Source organism: Prosopis cineraria, unplaced genomic scaffold, assembly GCF_029017545.1.
Source record: "Prosopis cineraria cultivar Desert tree isolate PC_DT_omini unplaced genomic scaffold, ASM2901754v1 PC285, whole genome shotgun sequence".
In the NCBI taxonomy this organism is placed as follows: domain Eukaryota; kingdom Viridiplantae; phylum Streptophyta; class Magnoliopsida; order Fabales; family Fabaceae; genus Prosopis; species Prosopis cineraria.
In genome coordinates, this window is record NW_026555612.1 from 35,846 (window position 1) to 47,083 (window position 11,238).

The following is an 11,238-nucleotide window of genomic DNA, read 5'->3' on the forward strand; positions in this document are numbered from 1 at the left end:
CATCTCATATTAATTCCACATATCATCATACATCAATCATACATAACTCATAAATGCAAATATCAAACATATATAAGAATTTAACTCTTAGTTATCCTAACTTTTGATTTACCACACCAAGAGTAATTTTGATTAGAAAGGAGCCTTCAACAAGCACAAACAAGCCCTAATGACAGTTAATTTACATTTATTACCATAAAACACTAGGTAATCAGCTTACATGCTCTGTCTATCCTTTTAGGAAATTACTCTCAAAATTTTACATATGAGGTCAATACCTGCATTCTCAATAGACTATGTATGTGATTTCCAAATGAATCTATTTTTAAACTATGGATATTTGTCACCACCCTATCTGAATTATTATTCATCTAAACAATGTTTTAATTAATTAAGAAGAGGGCATGCTTATGCAACATTGTTATCATAAATTCATAATTAAGGAATGAGCTATGATATAGATTGACCCCATTGGTATTAAGAACTTCACATAAGAGTGCTTTTAAAAATGATTGGGAAATATGAGTTTGTCTGTTATCCAAAAAAAAGAAAAAAGAAAAAATGCTCACCAAAAAGCTCATCTCTTCATCTTTTGTGATCATGACAGCTGCGCAAACCTTTTGGCCTTTTTCCCACTCTTTTTCGTGATTCCAAAAACTTAAGCTGTCTGCTTCTCATGCACTGAAATATCCCATAAAAAACTGAAAAACAAAAAGTTAAAGTTGCGTTTGTTTTCTATTTTTAAAAATTTATTTGAATAAATAATTTTATTTAATTATTTTTATTTTTTATTTTTTTAAAATAATAAAACAACTTCAAGTTATTTTCTTTTTATTTTTTTTATTTTTAAAATACATTAATTATTGAAAATTATAACTATCTTGATAAATTTATATTATCAATCACCACTATTAACTATTTATAATTATCATTATCAGTTGATTTTTTTAATTCTAAAATTATTTTTTAATTAATATAACCAAATGAATTTTATTCTATTTTGTTTTGAAAAATAATTTTAGAAATTAAATTACAAAATAATTTTGAAAATAAAAAATGAGAACAAAAACCGAACATGCCCTAAGAACATGTTTTTTTTCTTTTTTAAAAATATAAAACTTTGAAAACTTATTTAAATAGGTGTTTTTTATTTAATTATTTTCAAAACTGTTTTTTTTTTGCTTTTAAAAACAAAAAAATAGAAATAACTTCAATTTGTTTTCATTTTATTTTTCTTATTCTTAAAATGTACTACATTTTATTATTAAAAATTATAATTTACTTTGATCAATTTCTATTATTAATCATCACTATTAATTGCTTATAACCATTATTATTAATTTATTTTTTTAATTTTAAAACTGTTTTTTAATTGACATAACCAAACAAATTCTTATTTTATTTTTTTTTGGAAAACAATTTTAAAAACTGTACTGTAAAATAATTTTTAAAAATAATAAATGAGAATAGAAACTAAACACGTTCTAAGTTTATCATATCCTAATCCCAATCCCATTACAAGTAATGATACGCACATGGACGAGAACAAGTGTTAAACTGTTTGTCTATTTTAATTTTGAAAAAACTAATTTTTTTTTTGTCCTTTAAGCTTAAAGTCGTCTGAAACTCAATCTCTTAAATATTTTTTAAAATGATTTTCTTAATTTTTTACTCATTTAAAACTTAGTCCTTAATCTTTTCATACCTTAGATTTTTGTCTTTATCTCTCATAACTCTGCTTAATCAGCATCAGCATGGCAATTAAGTTATGAATCAACGTCCCTGTAAGTGCCAAATTAGAAGATGAATCAGTAACTGGGGAAAAAAAAAACATCCGCTTCTGAGTGGAAGACGAGGAGAAAGAAGCATATGGAGAATTGGCGCTTTGTCCGTGAAATGAGACTACCTTTATTCCCCAGATTTTTTTTATGTAAAGGTACCAAAAATATAAGGCCTGGTTAGCAACTTATTTTGATCTGTCTAATGATGTATTTTTAAAAAATATTTTAAAAAACAAAATATTATTTTGAAAAATAGAAAAAATAAAAATATTTTTTAAATATTCTAAAATCATTGTTTTAAAAAAGTAAAAAAAAACACTTATTTTTATTACTTTTTATTTTTAAAATATATTTTTTATTTTTAAAATATATTTATCATTTTTTATAATAATAAAATAAAAACCATTTCAATTGTGCTCGTACCTTTTCTTGGGTTATTTGCTCCTGCTAACACAAAAAAGGATTCTTGAACTTGAATGCGCATTGTGCTCTCTCTTCCTCGCCTCTGCACTCTGCTTCTTAGAACAGAGAAGATGTGAGAGATAGAGAAGAAAGAAGACGAAAGCGAGAGAAAAAGCGAGCCACGAGTGGAGAAGATGCAATGCCACGATCTGAATTTACTTCTTCCCTCTTGATTTCCCTTCACTCTTCCTCCTCTTCTACGTTTTGTTCAAAACCTGATTCATCTGCCTTGGTACTTACAGGGATACTGAGTCGCAAGCCTTTTTTTTTTTTTTTTTTTCCCCTTTTTCCTTTTTCCCGCCAATTTAGCCAGGTTACAGTGGGCAAGGACAAAAATATAAAGGTCAAAAGGTCAAAAGATCATGAACGAGGTTTAAGCGATTTAAGAGTTAAAGTATTGAACTGTATATATATTAAAGGGAATGAATTTTAACTTAATTAAAATTAAGAAAATGATAATAAAATCTTCATAAATTATAATAATGACAGCATGACCTCTCAAAATTTTATAATTTTATTAAAATCTCTACAAATTTTTGTGTTAATGAATTTTAAAGTGAAAAGATCATTTTACTCTTATTGAAAATAACAAACTCCAATCATAACTTTACTTAAGAAATAATAATTTTTATTTTATGAATCGCAAGAATTGAACAAAAAATCATAACTTATCAATTATAATTTTTGTTATTAAAAAATAAGTCACAATCACAACTTTGGAATAACAGTTTTTGTTTTGTATATTCTAAGAGTTGAACAAAAAATCACAAGTTATCAAGTGTGATTTTTGTTATTAAAAAATAAATTCTCAAAGTAGCAAGTCTTAATTATAACTTTTATTTGAGAAATAATAATTTTTATTTAAAAAATTATAATTTATTAATAAGAGTAAAATGATTTTTTTCATTTTAAAATTTATTAACATAAAAGTTCTTCAAGACTTCAGTAGAATTATAATATTTTGAGAGATCAGCTTATTATTTATATAACTTAAGAGAATTTTATTATTATTTTTTATTAAAATTTAAAGGATCAAAAAATTATTTTTTTTTATTTTTAAAGTAGCTCATCTAGTCAAATCCAAGTTATACTTTGATCAGATTTGAATTAACCTCTGATAAATCGAGTAAAACAGAATTAGATAGGTGGGAGATAAGGGATCCACATAATCAAACTCATTGAATATCAAAAGATTTAATTATGACACTGACATATTGTTGACCCAAAAAAAATTATAATACTATAGCAGCGTCAAATTCAATATAAAGGATTAATTTTTAATAATGAGATTAATTTAAATTTTTATTAAAAGGTGTATCTATATGTAATTTTTATAGTCTATTGGAAGAAATAACCTATAAAAAGATGCGCCAATAAAAAAATGTATGTCAACAACGAAAAGAATTACCCTCGACACCACAATAAAAACGTTTTCTAAAAATCTTACATTGTCAAAAACATATGACATTATATAAATTTTATATTTTTTTTCAATGATACCTCATTTATTATATTTTATTCAAGTACTTAATAAAAATTATTTTTTATAAATCATGCTATATTTATTTTACTTGAGCTGCGATTGGAAAGATGCAAAAAAAAATTTAAAAAAAATTAAAAGTTTAATCAATTTTTTTAAAAAAATATAAATTAATTGATAATAACTTATGTTATAATTTGAAAGGTGTGCCATTCTAATATAGTACTGTATTTATTAGTATGAGTTAAGCATGAATACATCAACAAAAATATCAGATAATGAAGTTTGCCCTAACAATTTCGGTTTTCGAGCATGACAAAATCTTTGGGGAGGATTTCAATAAAAACTCATTGATGACATTTATTTAAATTTAAAATCTCTAAACTTTTAAAATTATACTGCAGTTTAAGGGTATTCATTTAATATTAAATTTATGAAAGAAATGATAAAATTATCCCTTATTTAAATTAATATCAAAACTTTCCTACTTTACTTATTTATTATCTTACTTTACTTGTTAATTTACTTATAAAATGTTATTAATTGTCCTATTTAACTTGTTTTCATTTTAGGTGTTTAAATCATATTAAGAAAACTTATTCATTCTTATATTATATATTATTTATTTACTCACAGACTGTTATTCATTGCTTTACTTTACTTATTCATTGCCAAATTTTTACTTGATTTCATTCCAAAAAAATAAATAAGTAAAATAGGGTAATTAACAACATTCACTAAGTAAATAGATAAGTGAAGTAAAATAATTAACAAGTGAAGTAGGGTAGTTCTAATACTCCTTCTGTTCACAAATGTAAGATATTTTTTGAGAAATTAAATGTTAAAAAATGTATGACATTTTTAATTTTTTAAAATGTAATCATTGTCTTTTTTAAAGTGACCCTATTGAATAAATTAATCTATATTTATTTTAAGGAGAAACACTATATTAAATAGGGATAAATATAAAAAGATATAATTAGTTTAAAAATAAATAACTACTTTATTGGAAGTGAAATTGATTAAAAATTCCTTACATTTTTCAGTAAACAGAGTCTTAATTTAAATGAAGGGTGATTTTATTATTTTTTTCAAAAAATTAATATCAAATAAGTATCCCTGGATTGCAATGAAATTTTAAAAATTTAAAGGCTTTGAATTTAAATAAGTATGATCAGTGGATTTTTATTGAAATTCTCCCAAATCTCAAACTATTCAGTTTTTATTTTTATTTTTAAACTACCCCATTTTTTTACCTTTAAAAGGTTAAGTTTTTAAGTTTACTCCTTTTTCAAATTTATTAATTAATATATTTTTAAGTACTACTTATTTATTAATACATCCTCTAAATCCCCACAAAATCATCTCTATTGAGATATCTAGAAAGCTAAAATGATTTTAGATAGAGATTGACTTGTTAGCATTAATTTTATACTTAAGGACTTTGTCAAACATGTTGACACTCTTGTTAAATTTGCTCAGACTTTAATCTTAAAAAACTATTTCTTTAACCATCCTCCTTTATTTATCTGGGAAGAGAAATTATCTGTTGGATATATTGAGTCTGTAATCTTTTGTTACGAATGAAACACATTGTCAATGAAAAATATTTGTATTTAAAAAATGAAACTTAAGTTTTTATCATATCCATTTCATTTGCTATCTCTTCCTCTTTCTTTTCTTTCTTTTTTTTTTTTCTTTTTTCTTCCTCTCGTTACTCCTCCATTCAGCTCTCAACAATCTCCATAATAATAATACACACACATGTGGGGTACTCCGACCAGCAGAACCCAAATGTTTTTGGATCGAATATTTTTTTAACCTATTCAAGCTAGTCTGAAAAGATCGGTTACGTAGAAAGTAAAAACGCATAATTTTTATAAATCTAATTCTAACAATTTTTGGATTTATTTTGAGTAGCTGGACTGAACTAAAATTAGCAGCTCTGCTTCTAATAAATCATATAATAATTTCTTAACTATTTTTCTTCATCAATAATATTCAAACTCAAACTTGTTTAAGAATCACAAGTCCATTTCATTCAACTCAATCACAATTGGTTTTTATTTCATTAATTTTAAACAAGCAAAATCTCCAATAAAATAAAATAGATCAAATCAACCATACAATAGCACCAATAGATATATAACATATAACACGTTAAAGAGTGAAGTCAAACATGATGCCAAACTTTTCTTATTGGGAAGTATTGCACATCATGTGCAATAGCTTACAGTTCACTTCATCCTCAATTATTTTTATACCTTTAGTCAATATCAATCATTGTGACTTGAACTTATTATAACTTAGGCCCCCTCCCTAAGTTACTGATAAAACTATTTTCCATATATTCAACATTACCATCATCCCAATTCCCAAATTGTGTTAAATTATTCATGAATCAACTGTTTAAAAAATAAAAATAATGTTAACTAGATTCTATTTTCCACATTTCATCGTTCAGTATTCCTAATCCTAACCAATAATACAAGACCATATGAACTATTCTGTACACGCTACAAAGAAGTGTAGAAACTAACTTTTATTTTTTTAATTCAAAATACCAATGCAAACAATAGAGTGCATCAGAAAGTATCCTAAAAAAAAAATACATTGTACATCAGTAAAGATTACAAAGATCAAAGAATTCTAGAATCCAAAGTGACATACTGACATTGATTCATTAAAAAAATATTTTTATTTTTTTAAAGAAAATTCGGGATCAATTGCAGAGAAATGATCTTTCAGCAAGATTTTCTTTGGTCCCCAAATGAATTTGATGCCTAAATCGGACTTCGCACCCACTGGTCACTGCCTACAGATACGGCCTATGGAGGCCTCATGCTCTACTGTCTGCTGGTCGGGATACCAGTTCCTCAGCATTCCACACCCACATAGGCGGCGCGTCGGAACAAATCCGGCAAGTCCGCCCCTCTCCTCCACTCTCCACTGCCGCAATCATATATCAGAACCATCCCTTCCCTCACACTCCGTCCACTTCTCATCATCTCATCCACGCACCACCCATTCACTTGGATCAGCACCACCTTGTCTCCCAATCCTATACAGCTAAATCTCATCCTCGTGTCCACCCTCACCTGCACGGGAAACGGCGGACTCTTGATTCTGCACCAGTCTCCGAACCCCCCTCCGCCGCCGTGGTTGGAGCTTTTTCTACGAGCGTCGAATTTCCAGAACGATAGCTCCACAGCGTGACTGGTTAAAACATACACGTTCCCGGCAGCAGCGCAAGCCGCCACCACACATCCTCCCCCCGGGACCGTTCGGCTTCTGAGCCAGGTTCGAGCCTCCACATCGAACAAATCCATGGAGCTCGCATACGCAGCGTGCGCCTCAGCCCCACCGGTGGCGCGTGAGAATTCGTTACCCTCCCCCGGCGCGCCTATTCTGAGTCCACCGATAATGAAGAATAATCCATCAACGGAAACCCCAATACAACCATATCGTCTCCTCTGCGCGTAGGATACCACGCTCCAGGTATCTGAATCTGGATCATATTCTTCCACCGCCGTGGACCTTGAACCACCACCGGCGACATAGATTTTCCCGGACACAACTGCAGAAGCGAATTTTTTCCGAGGAAAATTCATCGCCGGTCTAGGACTTAAAGTGCTGGTCCAAGTATCATACCTGACCATCGCATTCCTCCCGATGACGAATATTCTGGGGCCAATGGAAGCCAATCGCGCATGAGCCAACAAGAAATGGAAATCATCAAGCGCAACGGCATCGTAACAAGGGTGGAACAGAGCGATCTTCCAGGCACCATCGGTGAGAGAGGCAGCGCAGAAACCAGAATCAGTGGCAACGACGGCGAATACAGAGTGGTGAAGAAGGGAGCGGCGGCGACGGAGATCGGAGAAATGTGGAGAGTGAAGAAGGCGGGCCCAGCGGCGGCAGACGAGGGAGAGAGAAGGGAGTGAAGATGGTGGGACCCTACAGAGGCATTCCAAAACGACGTCGTCGGGAAGGGAAGTTATGGTGGTGGTGGTGATGGGAAGAGTGGTGGTGGGATGGTAAGGCTGAGGACAAATGGTGGTGGTTTGGTGAGGATTAGGGAAGCATGTTTTCATGATCCATGTGAAGTGGCGGGAATTGCAGCGTTCTCTCTCTGAACTCATGAGAGAGGGAGAGAGAAGTCGCAGGTGGCGAAGAAGATTGTGAGGAACTGAAGAGAGAGAGAGAGACCCATATCCTACGAAATTTATCTGAAAAAAAAAAAAAAAAAAAACCACCCAAAACGGCTTTGAGTGTGAGTTATGATATGGTACATTCAAGCATACGGGTATTCAAAGAGGTGGCTCCTTCGCACCTCATACGATGAGAAGGTACATGTTTTGGACGGTTTAGGTTTAATAGTTTTTATTTTATATTTTTTAAAATAAAAAATTTGTGAAAATAATAAAAAACTTTAATAAATTTGTTCAACAGTTTCAACAATTATGATTTAATATGAATAATTTACATTTAATCTTAAAAATTTTATAATTTGATTATCCAGATATATTCCGGACAATACAAGTTTAATATTAAATTTTTTATAATTTTTATAAAATTGTAATATTAAATATAGACTATTAATATTAAATTTGAACTATCTAAATCAGTAAAAAAAATTTATTAAATTTTTTTACAAAATTTCATAAATTTTTTATTTAAAAAATATAACATAAAAAAATTAAATTTAGACAATATAAATCATGCACCTTCTTAATAGAGGTGCAAATTCAAGGGAAGCCTACTCTAGTATTTTGTGAGTCATTAGCTAGCAGTTTCATAACCCTTAAGCCTTATTTGGTAGGACTCAATTTATTGGGATTAGAATTGGTATTATAATTGGTTAGTAAGAATGAGGCTTTAAAATTATATTTGGTATGAAATAATATTTGTAGGAAATACTTGCATTGATTTTATTTTATAATTAAATATGAATTATGAAAAAACTATAATGTCTTTAAAATAATAAAAAGAAAAAACTATAACCTAGCTCATCTAACTCTCGCGATCACTCCTTTTCTCCGCAAAGAACGACCACGACAGTGCAAAAGACCATTCCTTTTGCTCTCTCTGACCACACACGAAGGTTCTCCTTCTCCTTGCCTTCTTTTTCTTTATTCTTATTCTTTTGATTTTTCATCATGCTTATCTGATGGAAATCAAAGTAGATTGATTGATTAATAGAGATCTATGCAGTGAGGCCTTCACCAGCAATGTAGATCAATAGAGTGATGGAGATCAATGGAGTGAGACCTTTCTCTTCTCTATTTTTGATCACCGACATGAGAGTCGAGAGATGCCATTTGTCAGCACTGGATTAGACAAGTAAAGTTACCCTTAAATAAACATTGTAATCTTCCTATCTATTCATTATTAACTCTTAACCAAAGTAATCAAGAGTATAAACCAAATAAAAATTACCAAGTTTTCACAATTTCATAAATGGGATAAAAGCATTTACACAAATAACAAATGGGATTCACAAATTTTAACAAATTATAGATGGGATTCCAAAATTTCAACCATTAAAATGCTCCTGTATGCTTTTAATGTAATCAAATCAGAGTTTAAAACGTTTACAGAAGCCTAGGAATCAAGAAAAATCAAAACATTTGCATCAAAAATTCAAAACAGTAAAACTAGAGAAAAACAGCACATGCGTAGTGGCTAAGCACTCCCGCGCCATAACATGCATGTCTCTGTGCCATGTACCGCCGTGCATTGCATGATTTTTGACAGCAAACTTTTGCAGTCCAAATGATAGCATAGGGGATGAATTTTCATCGCATCTTAAATCTCCATTTGACATCTGATTGATGTGATTTTGGTATTTACAAAGAGCTTTCTTTTAATTTTAACTGATGACATAAGTTTCACAACCAAATTTATTTTCTATCAAAAGTTAGACCCCCAAACCCATATTCACTCATTTTTCACAAAAGCTTACAACTAGGGTGTCAAAATTCCAACCAACGTGCCAAAAACTTGTACTAACTTTTAGACCCTACTCATTAGACCATTTTAAACTCATGTAACACACCACACATATACAAATACACATATATTATAAATCCACCACTCAACCCCTAAATTCATAAAACACAAGAGAAGGAAAATTTGCACAAATCATTAATATTCATTTCAAAACAATTCAAAATACACATTTCCTACTTGCATAAATATTTCGATCTTATACAAGGTTTATAATCACAACTCACTAACTCAAAGTATAAAATACATAAGATTTTTATAACAATAATGCAAGTAGCTCAAAATAATAGAATGAATTCTAGTTGGAAAATTAAGAACATAAATACACGTAAAAACAAATTTAAGAGGTCCACTACTAGTAGGATTTACACCAAACTTCTAAGCCTCAACACATTTTTCCCAATTTAGATTCGATAAGCTAAACCTTGAAAATATTAAAAATAAGGAGTAAGTATAACTATTCAGTAACTAAGGTTCACCTAGTCTATACAGTTGTATATCAATTAAATATAGATACAAATGGTAATATGTTAAATCATCATGCACATATGACAAATAGCCATGGCTACAACAATAACAACAATGTGACCAAACGTGCAACACATGTCACATGTCATATCACAAATATACACATCGTAGGGTCATAAAAATAACAACCATGCACCCCTGAAACATGTTGAACCACAATAATAACAATCATGTAGCCGAAGCTAAATGTATGAACAATGCCAGCCATATACCCTCTTATTACCTCTGACATGAAATCAATGGCTATTAAGTTACTACGTCCATAACTCAGACTAACACAGCCTTCCACTTGTAAGGAGCTACCGAGCTAGGGTTAACCTACTCACTTGTGTACCTCAATTTTCCTTAATACTAACAACTATAGAGTGTCGTACCCCTAATCTAGCCTTCTCATGAATCGGTAGATACTAGTTAGGTTCAAATCCCTTAAAGAACAAGCGAGACAGTCTCGAATCAATCATAGGATAATGGTTACCTTCTAATTCCAATGGTCGGTAATAGGGAAAGCTTTCGCTTCTAATAGTAAGCTACCAATGCTAAGTGGATTTACCAATCTACTCCTTTCCTTCATACTATGCACATAATGACACATATTATGCAATTCAACCATTAATCACATCATATCCCATTCACACTATTTACCTTATCCATTAATCTCCTTATGCCAAATGTCACGCATTCTTAGTCCTCTACATATCAAATATCGCATATTTTTCATTCATTACATGAGTAAAAATATGTACATTGTATTCTACAATTTAAAGCAATTTCACACATTGCCAAGTTTGCATTAATGAATATTCAAGATACCAAACATGTTTAAATCCTATAAATTCAACAAATAATTAACACACAATTACCCAAACTATATTTTCCCCAATTACCTCAAACCTTTAAGAAGTTAAAGGTTTACCCCTCCATATAACCACTTCTAAATCTTCCAAATTAGCTTGAATGGTTCCAATTGAGTTAATCTAC

The 11,238-nt window shown here is 30.2% G+C and overlaps 1 protein-coding gene across 1 annotated transcript; it reads right to left on the reverse strand.

The window, feature by feature from the left end:
* Nucleotides 1-6,250: 6,250 nt before the first annotated feature.
* Nucleotides 6,251-7,959, reverse strand: LOC129296225 (F-box/kelch-repeat protein At5g26960-like). Its single transcript, XM_054934815.1, has one exon. The coding sequence runs from the start codon at nucleotides 7,863-7,865 to the stop codon at nucleotides 6,600-6,602; it is 1,266 nt and encodes a 421-aa protein (XP_054790790.1). The 5' UTR covers nucleotides 7,866-7,959; the 3' UTR covers nucleotides 6,251-6,599.
* Nucleotides 7,960-11,238: the final 3,279 nt, after the last annotated feature.